Source organism: Delphinapterus leucas, chromosome 2 (genome assembly GCF_059928025.1).
Source record: "Delphinapterus leucas isolate spDelLeu-1000000601 "Yukka" chromosome 2, BTC_Dleu_Yukka2, whole genome shotgun sequence".
In the NCBI taxonomy this organism is placed as follows: Eukaryota; Metazoa; Chordata; class Mammalia; order Artiodactyla; family Monodontidae; genus Delphinapterus; species Delphinapterus leucas.
Window position 1 is genome coordinate 67,461,641 of NC_143130.1, and position 21,426 is coordinate 67,483,066.

Sequence of the window (21,426 nt, forward strand, 5' to 3'; positions counted from 1 at the left end):
GACCCAATGCAGCCAAAAATGAATAAATAAAATAAATAAATTTATATATATATAAAAGAAATGGACTGGAATACTGGTTTAAGTTTAGGTAAAATCAAAACACAAAAAACCCCAAAACCTCTAACTGTTATCATATCAGGGTAAGATCTTATTAGGAGGTAAATAATGAAACAGGAAGCTTCGTTTGATTATGAAGAACAGAAACAGTGCTCATAGCATCACTTGCAGACCCATAAGCCTAGAATTCCAGAGGACTGCAACTCATCCTTCATGAAGGTCACTTTCTGGTTTCTACCACTTAGCGTGTCTCTCAGGGAAGTGATATAAATACTTTACTATGAACTGTGAACTGAAGATTGGGAGCAGAAAAGGAATATATCTTTTTAAAATGTCTTCCTTTTCCCAATTTAAGAGTATAACACGACTGTTTTAGAAATTATAAGGGGTACGCATTTTGAAAAGTATAAAAAAATAGAGTAAAATCACCCATAAGTCTATAGCATATAAATCTATGTAAATCATTAACACTGTTCACATTAGACATATTTCTTTGCAGGCTCTTTCTATAAATTTTTGTAAAAAGTTAAGATCATAATTGTAAAGCAATTATACTCCAATAAAGATGTAAAAAAAAAAAGATCATACTAAACAACCAGTTTTGTATACTGTTTTTGCTTAATGGTATATAATAAGCATTTTCTGTGTTATTAAAATTAATATTTTAATGAATGAATAAAATTCAATTGTGATGCAGATCAATTTACATAATCAGTCCCTTTTACTGGATATTTCAGTAGCATAATTTTCTCACTCTTAAAAAGAAGAAGTAACATATAGGTATTTATCTGCATTTATTTTATTGATTTTTAATTACAAAAGCAATATACAAATTATCCATCACTTTTATTAGTCTTTTCAAATAATCAATTTTTCATTAATTAAGTTTTTAATGTCATTATTTCTTTTCTTTAACTTGCTTCAGGATTATTTTGCTATTGTTTTCCTAACTTCTTCAGGTAAATGTTTAGCTCATTCATTTTCAGTCTTTATTCTTTCCTAATGTACCCATTTCAGGGCTAAAATGTTTCCATTTAGCACCACGGTAACTTGATCTCACAAGTTTTGAAATGTGGTATTTTTTTATTACATTTCAGTTCAAGGTCGTTTCAAAATTACATTATAAAATTGTCTTTAACTTGTAGTTTATTTAGAAATGCATTAATTTCCAAATACATGGGGATTTCCTGGCTAACATTTGTAACTGAGTTAAAGTTTAATTGCATTTTGAATGGAGAGCATAGTCCATGTAAATCCTTTGGAATCTGTTGACATCTGCTTTCTGGATAGTATCTGATCAATTATTATAAATAGTCCATGTATGCTTGAAAAGAATTTGTGTTCTGCAGTTGTTTCAGGTAATGTTCTCTAAATGGCTAAGTCAAGTTTGTTAATCATGTTGTTCAAGTATTTTACATCCTTTTTCTATTAATTAATCAGGGGTATATTAAAACTTTCCACTGCAGCTGTGGGCTTGCAGTAATGTCAATTTTTGGTTTATAAGTTTTTAAGGCTAAGCTTATATAGGTTGCAGACAAAGTAAATTAGCAAATTGATATTTCTGGTGAACTGAACCTGTTATCACTTGAAATGATCCTCTTTATTTCTAGTATTGCTTTTACCCTTAGTTTATTTAGTCCTCAATGGCTACTTTGTTTTTATTTGGTTAGTATTGATGTTGTTTATCTTTTACCACTTTTTTACTTTCAAACTTTATGTAACCTTATGTTTCAGATGTGTCTCTTTTCAACAACATACAGTTGAACTTCCTTGTTTTTTAAATTGAGTCTGACAATCTTTGACTTTTAACCAGAACAATTAGTACATCTGCATTTTATCACTGAGGTAGATTTGGTCATAATTAATGGCTCCCTTGAATCCATGCCCTTTACAATATTATTTCACAGTTAGGTAAGTATACCTCCGAGCCTCTTAAATCTTGCTCTGTGACTGCAATGGAATGTGGGAAATCATGGTGTACCAGTTCTTAGCCTAGGCCTCAAGGGGCCTTGCATGTTTCTGTGCTCTCTTCAAACCCTGCCTTTGCTGTGAAAACAAGCCCAGGAAGATTTCTGGTATATGAAAGACCATGTGGAGCAGAAACAAGTTGTCCTCAGTAAGGTCTTTATAGACCAGCTTACAACTTCTCAGACCCCCCAAAAGTGAGAGAGCTTAGGGAAGATCTGCAGAGCTGCCTATCCAACCCTCAGGTGACTGCAGATGCATGAGGTCTGGAGCTGAGAGCAGAAGAAGCACCCAGTTGACCTATAGACTCAGTGGGAAAATGTTTCTTGTTTTTAAGCCACTGAGTCTTGGTACAAGTGTAATTGCTGATATACTAGTATTTAGGTTAAATCTAACATCTTATTTTCTTTCTATTTGACCAAATATTCTATGTTTCTTTTCCTTTTTTTCTTCTCCCCACTTCTCACCCCTGCCCTGACCTTACTAGTTTGGAAGCTATATACTCTTTTATTCTTTGGTTACCAAAGAAATTACAACATGCACTCTTAACTTACTAACATTTAAACTTAATTACTATATCTTCATCCTAGATAATACAAGGACCTAGAAAACTATAATTCCATCTACCCCTCCCAATATATATACTACTATTGTAGTGTATTTTAATTCTACATTTTTAAATCTCACAATACTATTACTGTTGCTTTATATAGTCAATGTTCATTTAGTTTTATCCCACAAATTTAATACTTTCCTTGCTCTTTAGCTCTTCCTGCACCTCAGAATTTCTATCTGGGATCAGCTTCTTTCTGCCTTAATTATAGGCTTTATCATTTACTGCAGGAATACTGATGGGAAATCTCTTAAGTTTTGTTTTTATTATTTTGTTTTAAAATGTCTTTATTTCACCTTCATTCATTGTTTTAAGGTTTTTATTTTAATTTATTTATTAAAAATTGGTTTTTTTTGGCTGTGTTGGGTCTTTGTTGCCATGCGTGGGCTTTCTCTACTTGCTGTGAGCAGGGGCTACTCTTCGTTGCAGTGCGCTTCTCTTGTTGCGGAGCACGGTCACTAGGAGGGCAGGCTTCAGTAGTTGTGACATGAGGGCTCGGTAGTTGTGGCTCGTGGGCTCTAGAGAGCAGACTCAGTAGTTGTGGCGCATGGGCTCAGTTGCTCCGTGGCACGTGGGATCTTCCCAGACCAGGGCTTGAACCCGTGTCTCTTGCATTGGCAGACGGATTCTTAACCACTGTGACACCAGGGGAGTCCCTTTCACCTTCATTCTTTTTTTCTTTTTTTTTTTTGCGGTACGCGGGCCTCTCACTGTTGTGGCCTCTCCCATTGCGGAGCACAGGCTCCGGACGCGCAGGCTCAACGGCCATGGCTCACGGGCCCAGCCGCTCCGCGGCATGTGGGATCTTCCCGGACCGGGGCACGAACCCGTGTCCTCTGCATCAGCAGGCAGACTCTCAACCACTGCGCCACCAGGGAAGCCCCACCTTCATTCTTAAAAGACTTTTTTGCCTGTATGGAATTCTAGCTTGGCAATTAATTTACTTCAGTATATTGAACACATTCATTACCCTGTCTTCTGGCTTCCACTGTTGCTGTTATGAAGTCAACTGTTGATGTGCACTCCTTTGACGATAACCTCTCTTTTCCTGGTTGTTGAAAAATTTTTACTTTATAGTCAGTGTTCTGTGATGTGACTAGGTGTAGATTTCTTTTAATTTAACAAATTTGGAATGGATGAGTTTATTTAATGTGTAGATTAGTGTATTTTATCAATTCTGAAAAAATTCTTTGCTGTTATCTCTATCCCATGCTCTCTATTGTGTCTTTTTGAAACTCCAAACATGTTAAATCTTCTAAGTCACTCCATCTTCAAATTTCTTAACCATTTTTCCATATTTCTTTTTTCTTTGTTCTGCATTTTGCAAAATCTTCTCTAGTTTATTTCCCAGTTTACTGATTCTCTTTTCAGGTGTGTCTAATTGGCTGTTAAACCTCTTAATTAAGCTTTAATAATTATGCTTATTATATTTTTCATTTATAGAAGTTCCTTTAGTTTCCCTTCAAATCTGATGGATCACTTTTTTTAAATTTCCTGTTTTCTCCAGATATTTTCAACCTTGTTTTTTATACCATGAAATATTGATATATTAGGCATAGTCATTTTATAATCTATAAGTGATAATGCCAAATCGAAAGTATTTGTGGGTCTGTTTCTGTGGTCTATTTTTTTCCTGCTAGTTCTTATACATGGTGCCTTATTTCCTTGTGTGCTTGGCTATTTAAAAAAAATTCTTTTCATTGTGTGTTGGTCATTGTCCTTAAAAATTATCCATGGGGATTATCTGAGATAGGATGAGAGTACCTTCCTCCAGACAGAAGGTGCATTTGTTTTTACCAGGTATCTAGAGATAGTAATGTTTAAATTTTGAAATCATTTTAAACTATGCATGTATTATAAACTCAGGCTGCAAATTTACCTGAAGATTGGCTTTGGTTATAATTTCTTAGAGACAACTCTGCTCCTTTTCTCCTCACACCAATGCAATCAGAACTGAACTAAGTGGGGAAGTAAGCACACAAGATACCCATTTTGTTGGTATAGTAGGGTAGCATGGCTCTGGAGCCAAGTTTTGGGGAGGGGAATGGGGAACTTCCTGATCCTCAAAGTAAAAAGTGGTATGATCCTGGAGGGCAAGGTCAGGACAAGCCTCCTGATCACCCAGCTCCCAGACTATAGCACAGGTAGCCGTTTCCTTGGTGGACTGGTTCTGTGGTATCATTCTGAGATCCTTTCCAGGCCCAGTCTAGAGACGGCTTCCCTATTCCTTCCCATGATTCTGTAGATAATTAATTTCTTATATATCAATTGTTTTCTCCTTACTCTAGCCAGAGTGAATTATCTATAACTGAATCATGACTAACACACCATCTTTGACTTTTCTCCTTCTATCTGTGCCACGTCCTGTCAGTCAGTGTTTTCTGTCAGGTACACGCCTTCGAAATACTTTTCAAATTATCCTCTTCTCCATTCTCACTGTCTTAGTTCAGACCCTTATAATCTCTCTCCTGGACTACAGACTAGCCTCTTGATTGGTCTCCATTCCTTCCATCTCTGTCCTCTTAAATGGCAGCCTTTCTAGAACACGAATCTAATCACAGATTGTTGTGCTTAATTAATTACAAAGCACAGTATTCAGTTTTGTTTTTCATGGATTTCTGGGCTCTTCAAAATCAGATCACAATCAGTCTTTCTACCTTCATCTCCTATCACAATTCGCAATCATCCTATGCTCCAATTATACTGAACTATTTACAATCCCTTGTGCCTTTGCAGATCTCTTTCCCTCATACCCTGTACCTGAAAAAACTCCTATGTATTCCTGAAGAACTAGAAAAACGTTACCTCCTTTGTGAAGCCTTCACCAACGTTTTTCCAAAATGTAGTGTCTCCTATGCTCCTACAGCCCTCTCTTATAGTATCTGAAATGTCTTTAACTTATTAGCTTATAAGCTAGTAAGTTAATTTATTAGCTTATAAGCCACACAAGAGCAAGAACTTTGTCTTATTCATCTTTATACCTCCAACACTTTGGAGAGGGCCAGACACAAAACAAATTTAGGATGTTTGTGGGATGAATAAATAGCACAATGAAGAGGTGTGTGGAATATATTTCTTTTTCTAGTGCAACAGTACTTCTATAAAAACTATAGAAATTAAAGGTTACCTGGCATCACCCAGAATTGAAATCAGATGGTACTGGGGTAATTCAGAAGATGCCACATGTGCTAGGATTCCAAAGAGCCTTTCAGCCATTATCATATCATTTTGTGTCACCTGAAGAGAAATGAAGGAGAAGGGTCAAAAATGACATTGCCTCTTAGCTTGATGTAACTAACATAATTCCATAGAAATTTCCAGATTAAATATTTTCTTTTAGTCCAGAAAAATACATTCTCCTGGGTTGTAAGAGGAAAGTGAGTTCTCATTGATATTTCTCTTTCTTCCTTGCACTTGATTAAAATGAAGATGTATTGACACAAATGTGGCCCATGGTGATGGATGATGGCTGGGAAGTGAGGAGTTAGCTCTGACTTAGAAGCCATGGTTCCTAAGGATAATACTTGAGACACCTTAAATTCTTAATGAATTTTTTTTAAAAATCCTATAACTTCTTTGAGTAGAATGATTTAGGGGGAAAAATCTCAAGTGTCAATGGAATAGATTGACTTTAATAATGTGTCAAAGGTAAGACAAGGTGTTGTTCATACCTTGTTCCTAAAAGGATAATTTTGTCCCTTTCTGAGGGAATGAACATTGGATTAGGAAAGGCACTCCTATTCGTTCTGAAATTTTGTCCGCCTTTCTCCCCACAAGGAATAATCTGTCACAGATATATTCCTCATGAGGGCTCATTCCTATGTTAACCAAGAAACTACTAAAAGCGGGACTTGTATTAATATCTGGGCATATTTTTTAATATAAAGTTAGGTTGCTTGCATTTTAAATACTATTAGATTGTCAATATAATGCAGTGGTTCCCAATCAGGGGCCATTTTGGCCCCTAGGGAACATTTGGCAATGTCTGGAGATGATTTTGGTTTATCGCACCTGGTGGAGGGGTGTTACTAGCATCTAGTGGGTGGAAGCCAGGGATGCCGCTAAATGTCCTACAATGCACAGGACAGTTCCCACTATAAAGAATTATCTGATCCAAAATCTCAACAGAGCATTTGAGGTTGAGAAACCCTGGTATAGTTAAATTTTGCATTTTTAAAAACTTTATTCTTTACACTAGCTATAATACACTACACAGGAATTTCTGGAAACTAAATCCATAATTCACAAGCATCTTATACACATGAATCAGTGCAGACTGACTCTTTCCCTTCCCTTCTCTAGACTTTCATAGTTAATGAGGCTGCTGCTCCCTGGAATCCGTCCTTCAGCAGACAATTAAGTTGTTTGGTCTAATATAGTCACCTAGTGGCCAGTGCCGGGCACTACTCCATCTTTCCCTCTTGATGCTCATAATTCAATTTAAGTCTCCTCAAGCAATATCATTCTCTCTTATACAAAGAGAAGTAGAAATATAGTATAACATTATTATATATTGTCAAGGATGAGATAAGCAGTTTTATTTTAGGTCTTTTATTAAAGGGTCAAATATCCCTGGCATTGACATTTTCGGAACTTTAAATCAGAATAAATTACATTGGTTCTTTCTCATTCTTCTCTACTTTATACAATTATATTATACTATTACTTCCTATCTCAAGGTTTTATAATAATTATTACATCTCCAGTAGTGATCCACATTTGGGTAAATACACTATTTAGGGTTAAATGAGATAATGATTTGGCCATTAATGAGGGAGAATTACTCACCCATAGCAAAAATAACTATTCTACTTCCAGTGTAGGCTAGCTTTGGAAACTTCTGGAATTAATTATTAGATCTGACCAGTGACTCACAGCCTCTCTGGGGAAGTACCAAGAGGGTACATAAAGCTGAAACAAATCTCTTGAGAACTAGCTGGAGAAATTAATAGTCATCTGAAGGTCCCAGGTTTGCCCTACATCTTCAACAGATGGCTGATATTGTGGTCATGGGTCTACCATGGTTGATGCAAATTTCACATGGCTTTTGTACAATGACCCAGAGACCTCCAGTCTCCTAATGGTATGCTGCAGTTTTGGAATTTTAGGCTAGAGTTACTTACAGTGTATCAGCTGCAGGGAAATACAGTTGCTATTACCACCATGCTAGCAAAGTTGATTATAGTTCATCTTACAAAAAGGAGGTCTGAATTTTAAGAGATAATCACAATAATACGAACAGCAGATTAGAGATTTTTTCCTTTAGAGGATTATTTAAATTCAGTTCTGGAATTCCACAGTAGAGGAAGAAGCATAGTTTCTCTCTTTTCTTCCAAAGTAATATTTAAAGAGAACATGATCTTTGGATAGCTGGGGGATTAACCCTGTGACAAGCTTAGCAGAATCAATCTGAAAAATAACTCTTTACTAATAATTTTCCAGTTATTCAGGCTCCAGGCACAATGCAGATATTCCAAAAGCGTCTGCTACAAACTATTAACAAAGCAGTCCAGACGTTTATGGCCTTATGGTCGTTTTACTTCCTTTTTCACTCATCTTTATCTTCTTTTATCTTTCCTCCTTATTTCTCCTTCTCATCTCTTCTTTTTAAAATCACTCTTCTTTCCCTATGTACATTCTTTTTTTCCATGTTATTCTTCCCTTCCCCTACCACAATCCTTATTAATTGACCTTTAGTATCACTTCCCCATACTATTCTGCATGTCAGACAGTCTGTAAAGCACTCTGAAAAATACAAAGATCACATTACTTACAGAAGTGGGTTTTTTTATTTTAAACTATTATCCTACCAACACTTTACTTCTCTGAATACTTACAAACTATCAAAAAAGTATTTACTATTCACCATGATCTGGTTACTATTTTATTTTCAAAATTGTCTAGTACCTTAGAAGTTTTTAGATAAATAGTTTTAGCTTTTCAACATTTTAAATGTCAAGTTTTTTTTTAGAAAAACATTATTTCTCAAAAGTTCTATCATGGTTTTATACATAAATTATTGGCCATTTTTATGACTACTTCCCCTAAAAAGGAATTTTTTTGTTGTTTTTTTTTTTTTGCAGTACGCGGGCCTCTCACTGTTGTGGCCTCTCCCGTTGCGGAGCACAGGCTCTGGACGCGCAGGCTCAGCGGCCATGGCTCACGGGCCCAGCCGCTCCGCGGCATGTGGGATCCTCCCGGACTCGGGCACGAACCCGTGTCCCCTGCATCGGCAGGCGGACTCTCAACCACTGTGCCACCAGGGAAGCCCCTAAAAATGAATATTTTAATTCTACAGTTGACTTCGTGTTTAGCTTACCTCTGTTCCATTTATTTTCTGCATATTAAAATGGCTCAGTCTAAACAGAACATAATATTTCCAGAGTGTAAAACTGACAACTGGATTTCCTTGAGGATCAACTGTCAGCTGGTCAACTCGACGGAGTTGTGCTAGTGCATTAAATTGCTGCAGCATTACAAGATTTGTTTCCTTGAATTTAAGGTGCTACAATAATAAAACAAAAAAAGAGGTGAATATTGAGTTTAACCATCTTAAAACATTAACATTAAAGCTTCACTGATCATTCCCCAAATAAATGTAAACTTTACGCTTAGCTAATATGTTTCCAATTACATTAAACCAACTGAATGTATTAAATTTACATAAACTTTAATCCACCTAATGCAAAATTATTGATGGAATATATTAATCCATCCAATATTGGATTCAAAGTGATTTCCTTTCTGCAAAGGATATCCCCCTATTTATTAACAACCTAAGAGTCTTAAAAATTATATAAATACACAATAATTCAGACTCTTCCAGGCATTACAATGATTTTATATGCTTTACACTGAGATGAAATCTACAAAGGAAAGATCAGAAGTAAAAATTTCAGAATTTTATAAATGCAGGGCTCACACAGCGTTTCTGAGAAGAACTAGTTAACCATTATTACTTTTATCTTGCTAATTACTATGTAGACTACTTAAACTGGCTACCAGAAAATAAAATCACTAAAACCGAAATGCTAATATAAGTGTTCTGTCTGTGAATTTGGATGATCTTTTCTAAACATACTATCTCCACTTCTATCTTCTTTAGGGAGGATGATATAACAAAAGAAAAAAAAAACACTTAATAAAGGGTAGGTGAGGGAAATCACTTGGCTGACAGAGAAAAACACAATGATAATAAAAATTCAGGAAAGAATTCATGGAAATCACAGTTTCTGCAAATTCACACTAATAAATAGTACAATAATACTATAATTGGAAAGGGCTAATTTCTCAAAGTAATTTTTTTTTTGTTGTTTGTTTTTGCAGTACGCGGGCCTCTCACCGCTGTGGCCTCTCCCGTTGCGGAGCACAGGCTCCGGACGCGCAGGCTCAGCGGCCATGGCTCACGGGCCCAGCCGCTCCTCGGCACATGGGATCCTCCTGGACCGGGGCGTGAACCCGTGTCCCCTGCATTGGCAGGCGGACTCTCAACCACTGCGCCACCAGGGAAGCCCCTCTCAAAGTAATTTTAATGAGCTATTAAAGTTATTTTAAGTGTTGTTAGGGGACTACTGTAAAAATTATACGTAAATATATATGTCCCATTAATACCAGGTACAATAAATGAATATATAATATACAGTTGGGTGAGGTCCTGTTGAAAGTTTTACAAAGTAGAAATATATAATTTGAATAAAATTACATTAGCCCGTTATACTCCATAAAGAAGCATTTTCTAGAGAGATAATTTCCAATATTTACAGAAGACTGCAAGGCCATTTATGAATACTAATTTAAATCCCAGATTCAGAAAAATCAACACAAGAATTTAGTCTCCCTGCCAGACAGAAACTGCAGAAATAAAAGGTAAAACAGGTCTTTGGCCTGAATATAAAAGTCATGACTGAGAAGAATTCAAACATACAACTAAAAGAAAATGTTTACCAAAGAATTAGGAAACTTAATCTTCAATTTGGGAAGCACTTGGACGATTTCATCAAATTCTATGAAAGTGAAGGACACTGTTGTCACCATTCCTGCTGTTTGCACACTCCAATTCCGATCCAGACATTCCAGCGCTCCTGAGCCATACAAGGAAAGCGTGTCTCCATCCACTTCGACAAGGTGTGTGTCTGTGACAGATAGACCTTGTAAAGCACTGGTGAGTCCTGAGTCCAGAGACCTGGAAAACCCAACATATAATTTTAAATGAAAGTTTTATCATGCAAAGTAAATAACAGATTATAAAGACCTGTTGGAAAGGTATCTGAAATTTTATATTCACTTTTTTTCATTTCAGTAATTAAACCCAGAGCACCAAAGATTAATTTTCAATAGAATATCCACAAGTTTTGTATTCTTCTAGTCATGTACTTTAATTCAAAAAGAGGCACATGTGAACAACAAAAATACCACTTTTAAACCCAAATTATTTATATCAATGAAAGATAATTGATATTCTATATAGTTTTAAAACAATCCATTTAATATATCATAGATATCTTTCCATGTGAAAACAAATAGGTTTTTTCCTAATCTATGAAGTATTCCACTGTCTGGCTGAAAAAAAACTGTATTTTACAAAATAATATTTCTATAGTAAGAACCATGTAATATAAAACTACGTTTATAAAACACTTGGGAATTTATATAATAACTGCTAAGAATAGCTTCTCTCTCAGAAGCTGGATTAAAGGGTAACTTTGACTTTCTATTTTTGAATATTTCAATGTTGTTTGAAATTTTGCAAGTGTATATATATTACAGTTATAAGCAGTAAAATCAATGAAGATTTCCTCCCCATTTTGAAATAAGAAATGATAAATCCACTATTGACTCTATGTGTGTGTGTGTGTATATATATATATATATATATATATACACACACACATACAGATACAAAATAACTTCACATATCTACTGAATATGATCATTGTTATTATTTTCAGTTAGAGCCACATGCTTTATAAAAGGTTTCCTAAATGATAGCTCTTTGAAGAAGAAAAGAAATAGCTTGATCCAATTCAAATTTTCTACTTTGTGAATAGAGACATAACTATTTGTTTTACCCAATCTCAAAACTCAATCGATGCTTGGTTTTTGTTCTATGGATTTTCGTTCTGGAATTCTGCTCTCAGACAGTATTTATTTGCCCTTACTAAATATATTAGTGCTTTGCTCTCCTTTGTGCTCCTATGGAATTTTGTACACTCTTCCAATACATCACTTCTCATACTCAAGCATAATTATGTGTTTACAATTTTGACTATATTTTTCCAGCTTTGGGGCTCTGGAATCTATGAGCTTTTCACAATGGGCCTTTCACAATGTAAATGACTGCATTATTAAAGATCTTCAACAAAAGTTTTATAATGCCGATGCTGGGAGTAAGACTGACACACCATCATCCTGTTGGTTTATCATGCTTTACTAGACTTACTGTACTTATTTCATAGGCACCAGTTAACACGTAACACATTTGTTGACACAATAAGAAGCTGGGTAATGACATCAGTCAACTCTAAGTGAATATGCAACTGAGAAAATATAAAAGGACTGATTTCTGCCAGACTAGTGCTCAAGACAATGATTATTATATGACAATAATCAAACATTCAATGAGCAGTGGTGTGTGAATAATCTTAGATGATAATCCTATAAATGTAATGGCTGATAATATAGAACAAAAATAAGATGAGAATTAAGAGTTCCTTAGATTGTGCTTTGTGTGATAACTTTGTGTTGAGCTATGTAAAGCATATAATCATTTCTAGAATAGGATAAAGGATAGGAGTTACATTTCAATGCCACTGAAATAAAGAGGGCTTAATGAAAAGAATATATACCACTATTACAGCACTTAACCACACTGCACTGCAATTACCTGTTTCCTTGTCTGTCTCTCTTACTAAACATTGTGATCCTTGAGGGTTCACACTTTGTCACATTCACTATAGTAGATCCAGCACCTAGCACAGTTCCCTAGCCCAGGTTGTGCTCAATAAATATTTCTTCAAAGAATTAATGAGACAATTATGAAGTTTCTTATGAGTACCTATTGACTCTTAAGAAGGGTGCTCCAATCATAAACTGTGGTTTGAGCAAAGGGACAAGTCAGTGACATAGTCACGGGCTAAGGGTTTAGTAAGAAGGTTTCTGCAGGTGAGGCAAAGACCAATAATGAAGAAGTAAAGTCAAGGCAAGAAAAAGGTTTGCTAGTTGATGTAGTGATGCCTGATGGTCATGACATGCAACAAAAGAAGTTGAATCACAGCTATGCGCCAAAAACATGAATAAATCCTTTGAGAAGTTGTGTTGTTTTATATCATCTATTTGGAAGTGTCTTGTTTACCTTTTTCCCATATGATTAAAGGTTTAAGAATATAAACTACAAAATGAAATGTCTATTATTAGAAAAGGATTATTTATTTTCTTTAAAGGTTTGTCAAGCAAACTGTTAGGAAAATAAGTGAAATAAACAAACCTAGCCTCAGCAAAACAGTTGTATAGTTATAAAACAAAGCAGAAGTAATTTCTAACTTTTATAGACCTCACATGGACATTCAGTAACAACAAATCGCAAGTTTGCTGGGCTGTAGATAGGAAACAAAGCACCTATTAAATAGGTCATACAAGACCAAACCCATTTCAGTTATTTTCTGAATGAGGCTTGAGGTTAGCCGCAAACTCTGGCCAATATGGAATAGAGGAATCTGTTCCTCAGGGAAGGTGTGCTCTGATTTCCATAAAAAATAACTTAGGAAGTTTGTTCCCCATGTTTATATGTTGGGGATTGTCTTTCCAGTTTTCCCTGTGTGCTTAATAGATATGTCCACATCTTTTTAGTCAAACATACATACATATTATTTCATTTGCTCCCTCATTCACTTATTCACCAAACATTTGCTAAAAGTCCACAGGGCACTGTCCTAAGAATTCTGTCACAGGCAACCAACTGATCTGAATTGATAAGAACAATCAGTACAGAAATCATGTGCAAGTTTTTAAATATATCAAAACTCTCTTCACTTTTACTGGGCTATGTTCCCAGAAATATAACTGCTCTGATCATACTCTGCAGTTAAATTAATAAACACATGGGTATAATTTCTAAACTTAAATGACCTCAACCTCATTAAACAAATAGGTTAATCTGGAGAGCCTATTATGTGTCAGATATTGTGGTAGGCTTTGGGGATATAAAGATAAATTAATACTTATTTGTCCTTAAAGAGCTCCCAATCTGGATGGAGGGTGGAAAGCAAGATAAATGTATACATTAATCCTAATATAATATTTATGTTTATTGTCATATAATGAATATTTAAGCAATATGCTATGGAAATGCAGAGGAAGAACAATTAATTCTTCTAGTGGGGAGAAGTTAGGTTTCAAAAGGAGGTAGTATTTGGGGCTTCCCTGGTGGCGCAGTGGTTGAGAATCTGCCTGCTAATGCAGGGGACACAGGTTCAAGCCCTGGTCTGGGAAGATCCCACATGCTGCAGAGCAACTAGGCCCGTGAGCCACAACTAGTGAGCCTGCGCGTCTGGAGCCTGTGCTCCGCAACAAGAGAGGCCGCGACAATGAGAGGCCCGCACACCGCGATGAAGAGTGGCCCCCGCTTGCCACAACTAGAGAAAGCCCTCCCACAGAAGTGAAGACCCAACACAGCCATAAATAAATAAATAAAGCCAAGCATTTGAAGCCCTCAAAAAAAAAAAAAAAAAGGAGGTAGTATTTGAACTGGTCCTTGAAAGATGAACAGTAGAATTTCATCAGAAGTAGAAGGAGGAAGCACACTTTAGGTAAGAAAAATAGAATAAATAAAGGCACAGAAGCCTAATTATATATAACATATTCAGTTAAGAACAATTTCAATATGTATGGAACACTGAAACATAGAAATTAAACACTTAAACATATGGGGGAGTAGAAGCTGAAAAGTCAGATTTTATCCCATAAGGTTGAGGAGCAGAAAAAGATTTTTAAATAAAAAAGTAACAGAACCATATTCAATGCAAGTTTTTAAGCATCTCCAATGTGCCATGCATGGAGCTAGGTTCTGGTGCTGGGGATAAAAAGATGAATAAGATATGTTCCCTGCCCTCAAGGACTTACTTGAGACAGATAATAAATTGGTGAACTTTGTGGAGGATGCAGCAGGGAGAGACTGAATGGAGAGAGATTAGTAGGAAGACCAGTGCAATAGTGTCAACTAGACCACATAAGGGCATAACAAAAAAGAGGGTATCATGCAGTAGAAAAGGCATTGGCAAGAAAATGAGATAGAGCTTAGTTCAAACCCCAGATCTGCCAGTGATAAACAGATGACTTTTGGAGCAAGTTATTTAATTTCTTTGCAGTTTCAGTTTCCTTGTATGTAAAATGCTGATCATAATACATATTTTTTCAGAGTTGTTATTAAGACTAGAAAATTCTAAACAATACTCCGTGTTTAGTTCAATACATTTTAGTGATAATTATTAATAAAAGAAGAAAACACAGATATACCAGATATTTAAGAGATCATAAAATAGGACTTAGTGATTGTCGAGAAGGAAGGTGAGGGAGGATTCAAGTGTTATTCAAATGTTTTAGACTAGGTGATGGAGTCACCTGGTCTAGGTTTTACCCCTGTCTAGTTTAAATTTATGCTCTAAGAAATGTGGTATTCCTCTATGGAGGATCTATGCTTTAAAATTTGTTTCTCCATGAAGCCCAATACATTTCCATGTATATTTCCCTACTCAAGTATTATTTATATAACAGTAGGCAGTTTGCCATCAAATAGGAATTCTCTTCAAGATCTTTACTGGTTAATTCCAAGTCCAAATGTTCATTTATCCAACTCAATCTTTATATAAGAATTAATCAGAAAACTGTTCCATGCCTTCTTGATTAGTAGAGGACACTAAGACAGGGTGATTAACTTAATGCAACACAGTCATGAGTCCCTGGAAGCCAGGCTAAATGGAGAATATACTCTTAAATGCCTATATGGATAAAAAAGACAATATTTCAGAGGACTACAGGTTTTTAAAAAAATCTTTATGCATTCTATAAGAGGCTAGAACAGAAAGACTTAAAATATTTCATAAGTTTCTTTTCCCAGTGAATAAGTGGTGCTGATTCCTATAATAACATATTTTATGAATTTCTATTACAACATTCATAGGTGTGGAAATTCATTTTATGCATTATATTTTATTATAGTAGTGTTGGCTAAAATACCACAGTGTTCATAGACAGGAAATGACCAAAAATAAACCAGCTTCACTGCATGCATCCAATGTAAGCAAAGAAAACATTACACCAAGTACTTTCCCATTTCTGGCAAGGGAAAGAAACCTGTAGTATGTCACTTTACTACAGATACGTCCCAAGTACAGGGAACAGTGAAATCATTAATGGGATATACCAAAGTTTTACAGAATTTCTTCTCTTTATGTGCCTGTAATCTTTTCATGGATACTTATTTCCAGGCGTTTAGTTACACACCCACAAGCCAAAGGTCACAGACATTGTAACACAAGAATTAGCCACTTTTTTGGCATTATGAAATACTAAAGACTATAAATGGGATTGTTGAAAATGGAAAATCTTATGAAGTATTAAAAAACGAATTGGAACCCTAAGGAAGAGACTTTGCGGCCCTCTGACTAGCTTTCTACCTTCAGAGAGAGCCAGGCTTATATCATTCCCAAGAGATGAAATTTAATTATATTTTTAAAGACTTACAGAGAATGTAGCTTCTAATATTTAAAATGTTTCACTTTGTGCTTTCAGATAAAAAAGTAGACAGAATGAGCACATGTGTTTGAAACCTCTCCCTCTAAGGCCCCATTAAAGTAATTGAAATGTTATACACACACAATAACAAGTAAAAAGGAAAGGGGGAGACAATCTTCAGCAAGAAGTTTCAACAAATTTCTGGAAGCTGGAAGGTGAAGAATTTTGAGTGAGGAAGAAGGACAAAGGAAGCCATAGCTTTGAATATGAACTGGAGACAAGAACAAAGATGGCAGCCAAGCTGCCCAGTAGAACTTCGGAAAGGAAAGAACAGAGATATGATGGAAGATGGGAATGAGAAGTGAGGGAGAGGCATTAATTGAAGATCTGCAAAAGTACCCTACTACCTACTCCTCCCACTGCCAATAAAACAGTCAGAGGGGCATTGCAGTTCAGTGGGAAAAGGAAAGAATACTCAATAAATAACACTGGGGCAACTGGTTATTCCTAAGGGGAAAAACAAATTTGACATCAGCCTCAAATTTAAAAATCAATTCCAAGTGTAATAAAGACTAAAATATGATAGGCAAAATTTTAAACCTTTAGGAAGACAAAATGGGAGAATATTTTTATAATCTCAATGTAGTAAAAGATTTTTTCCCTTAAACACAATCCAAATGGGTAAACCATAAAAAAAAGAGATAATACATATTGGTATCTTCAAAATATAAATGACATTTAAAGTCAAAGAAATATATGATATTGCTTAGGGGGGGAAGCAGAGAGTGAAAAGAGGGCCCAGGACCAAACTCAGAGGAATTCTACCATCTAGAGGTTGAGAGGATAGAAGTACTTGAGGATATGAAAAAGACGAATAATCCAAGTAAAAAGCAAAGGCTACTAGTAATATGATGTAAAATAATAAACTGTAAACAATGGTCCAAAAGGAAATAATGAGACTAAATTAGGTCAGGGACATAGAAAGCTTCAACAAGAGTGGATTCCATTCAAAAGACAAAAAAAGAAATTCAAAGAAATTGGAATGTGGTAAAGGCAGCACAAATTTCTTTGTTAAACAAACAAAAACAACACAACAAAACAGGCCATCAGAAACCCCAGATAAAAAGAAATTATGTAAGAAAGGCATGGCTCAAATACGAAGCAATCTGTCCCCTGCATTGGCAGGCGGATTCTTAAACACTGCACCACCAGGGAAGCCCTCAAAATTATTTAAAGGCAAAAACATATTTAGCTGCTGCCACATGGACAAACATAGACAGGCCAAAAAGACTGAGAAACAAAAGGCTGGGGAAGAAGATACTTAGGGAAAGAGGGACTTTGAGAAGCTCCTGTGTATTCCAGGGAATCTAGAGGGCAACACTTATGTCCACATTTACACTCAGAAAAGACCTGAGAGGACCCTAAACAATCACCTCAAACTGTGGAAAGACAAAGAGAGATTCCTGAAAGCAACAAGAGAGAAATGACTAGTCTTGTAAAAGGAATTCTCAATAACAGTAACAGCCAATTTCTAATCAAAAACCAAGCAAAGCAGAAGGCAGTGGGATGACATACCTAAAGTGTTGAAAGAAAAAAAAAAAACTGTTAACCAAGAATTCTATATCCAGCAAAACTGTACTTCAAAACTGAGGGAGAAATTAAGACATTTCTAGATAAACAAAAACTGTGAGAGTTCATTGCTAGTACACCTGCCCTTTAAGAAATGCTAAAAGTCCTTTAGATTGAAATGAAAGGACCCTAGACAATAACTCAAAGTCACATGAAGAAATGAAGAATACTGGAAAAGGTAATTACACAGATAAATATAGAAGCTGGTGTTACTGTATTTTTGGTTGGTAACTCCTCTTTTTTCCTGTAAGATTTAATAGACAAATGCATAAAATAATAACTATAAATCTATGTTAATGTCCATACAATGTATAAGGATGAAATTTGTGATAACAGCAACATAGAGGGGAGTGGAGCTATATAAGAGCAAAGTGTTTGTATATTATTGCAACTAAGTTGGTATTAATGCAAACTAAAATGTTATACATTAAGATGTTAATTGTAATCCTCAGGGTAACAACTAAAAAAAAAACTACAAAATACAAAGTAAAAGGAATGAGAAGGGAATTAAAATGTTACACTAAAAAATCAAACACAAAAGAAGAAAGTAATGGAGGAATTGATGAACAAAGAAGATATACAAGTAGAAAAAAATAGCAAAATGACTTTCTCATTAGGACCTGATAGATTAAATTCTCCAACTAAAAGACAGATATTAGCAGAACGGATTTTAAGAAAATGATTCAACTATATGCTTTCTACAAAATTAAAAGACACAAATAGATTGAAATTGAAAGGAAGGAAAAAGATATTCAAAGCACATGGTAACCAAAAGAGATGTTATATAACAAATTGTCACAGGAGACATGCAAGAGACATAGAAGGACATTTTATATTGATAAAAGGGTCAATTCATCAAGAACACATAAAAATTATAAACATATATGCACTTAACACCCAAAATATATGAAGGAAAAACTGACAGAACTGAAGGGAGAAACAGTTCTACAATAATAGTTGGAGACTTCAATACCCTACTTTCAATAATGGATGGAATATCTAGACAGATCAAAAAGAAATAGAGGACTTGAAGAAGACTATAAAACAACTAGATATAACAGATGTATATAGAAGATTCTACCCAACATTAGAATACACATTCTTCTTAAGTGCACATGGAACATTCTTCAGGACAGAAGCCACAAAATGAGTCTCAATAAATTTTGAAAGTTTGAACTCACACTGTGAAATGAAACTAGAAATCAATAAAAGAAGGAAATCTGGAAAATTCACAAGTATGTGGAAATTAAACAATACACTCAACCAATAGGTCAAGGAAGATATATAGCAAGGGAAATTAGAAAAGTATAGCTGATAGAAACTGTAATGTAAAAAGGTGGGAAGAAAGGTAAAAAGGATAGATTCATCTTGCCCACTGCAGATTTCAGAGCTACTATCTATAACAGAGGGAATAAGAAACAGAGGTTTCATTACACGCTACAAAAGTTATCAATAAAATAATTATAGATATATAGTGTTGGGGGGAGAGAGGTGAATGAGCTGAATCCTCACCTACTATAGCAAAAAGTATATCTAAATCTTATAAATCAAGAAATAGAATGATATACATTCAGAGATTTGATAGAAATGGAGTCAGCAAGATATACTTTAAAAAAAGAGTAGCCCAACCCTAAAAAACAATGAAATAATACCATTTGCAGCAACATGGATGGACCTAGAGATTATCATACTAAGTGAAGTCAGACAGAGAAGGACAAATATCATATGATATCGCTTATATGTGGAATCTAAAAAAATGGTACAAATGAACTTATTTGCAAAGCAGAAATACAGTCACAGTCAAAACAAACTTATCATTGCCAGGGCGGAAAGGGGAGGGAGGGATAAATTGGGAGATTGGGATTGACATATACACACTACTAAATATAAAATAGGTAACTGATAAGGACCTACTGTATAGCACTCAATACTCTGTAATGGCCTATATGGGAAAAGAATCTAAAAACGAGTGGATATATGTATACGTATAACTGATTTAATTTGCTGTACACCTGAAACTAACACAACATTGTAAATCAACTATACTCCAATAAAATTTTTTTAAATAAATAATTAAAAATAAAAAATTTTTAAAAAGAGTAGCCACATAGGTAAAAGGAAAATCAGGTGAATGTGCTATCAAGAAAGCCAATGCAAAGAGCCTATCAACAATGAGTATTAACTACGTCAACAAGTGTGGAGTGTTCAAGCAAAATAAGAACTTAAAGTTCAAAAAGTCAATCTGGATCCTCTGGTTAAGAGCCCCTCGTGTAGGCATATTCAAGGTACAATAAGCTCTTTTAGAAATATTTCTACCTTTCTGATATAACAGATTTTACAGGAATCAGATAACCACAAACTAAATTGGAAAAAAATTATCTACAACCACTAGAAGTTATAAGTAACTGATTTTGCATTATAGTCTCTACCAATAATTCATTGTCTATCTCTAAAGGTTTATTTATCTGACTTCATAGATAAATATCATCTGTGTCTCCTTGATTTAACAGTTTTTAGATCATCAAAAAGGGCCAGACCATGAAAACGTAACTGTGTCTCTATGGCACTCTGAACTTACATCAGTAGAAATTTTTTGCCAGAAACTGCGGACCTCTTTCCTAATGATTCATTACAGCTCTCCACATCCTCTGCATTGAACCCACACATCACTTTTCCCATCTCTTCCAAACTCTTCCTTGTGCTCTTGGCTTAAAAAGCCTCTTTGTGGAACTCCTAATAAAAATTCTGAAACTCTTGGCAGTAACTATAAGTCACAATAATTTTCACTAGCAGATACTTCTTCTCTCTCTTGGAAATAACTGTTTGTTTTCGGGACCATAAAAATGAACTCTAAAAGTTTAAATTATTTTAGAGGGCCACAAAATATTTGAACAGAAGTTGCTTAAAAAGTTTAGAGTGTCAAGAAAGTCACATTAATAGCCTAGAGTCCACCTATCAGTCCACCTAATAGTCAGAATCCAACTATCAGAAATAGTTTTGCCAGGTAAAAGAACAAATTAATAAACAAAGACACTCCTACAATCACTGTAGCTGCCAACACTAGTAAAACGTGAACAGTGAACATCTCTGTGACAAGGGCATAGGATGCATGGCTGAGATGGGGAGGAGATAAGGCTGGTCACTGTTGAATACTCTGGCCACTAGTTCCACACCTGTTCTATCATCTGTAACTTCAGTGTCTACAATAATAACTGCAGCTGATCTTCTCTCCTCTCCTCCTCTCATTGATTTCTACTCTTCTCCAACAACCCATTCTCACGGCCACAATGGATGCCAAATTACTCTTATGTCGTTATTACTTAGATATATTCCACCTCTACAATCTTCAACTTCAAAAACTTAATCTGACCATAAATTCCCACTATTCCAGCTGACTATTAATTCTCTTGCTTTATGTACTTATCTTTAATTTC

General features: G+C 35.3%; 1 protein-coding gene across 3 annotated transcripts in view; it reads right to left on the bottom strand.

Moving 5' to 3' along the window:
- The window catches only part of LRRC49 (leucine rich repeat containing 49), a 135,242-nt gene that overhangs the window by 8,604 nt on the left and 105,212 nt on the right, over positions 1-21,426 (bottom strand). For all 3 annotated transcript variants that reach the window (XM_022579921.3, XM_089907040.1, XM_089907041.1), the window contains 3 exons: positions 10,580-10,817; positions 8,955-9,140; positions 5,763-5,872 (listed from right to left, as the gene is read on the bottom strand). In XM_022579921.3, the coding sequence (XP_022435629.2) occupies positions 5,763-5,872; positions 8,955-9,140; positions 10,580-10,817 (534 nt within the window). The remainder of the gene's footprint in view (positions 1-5,762; positions 5,873-8,954; positions 9,141-10,579; positions 10,818-21,426) is intronic.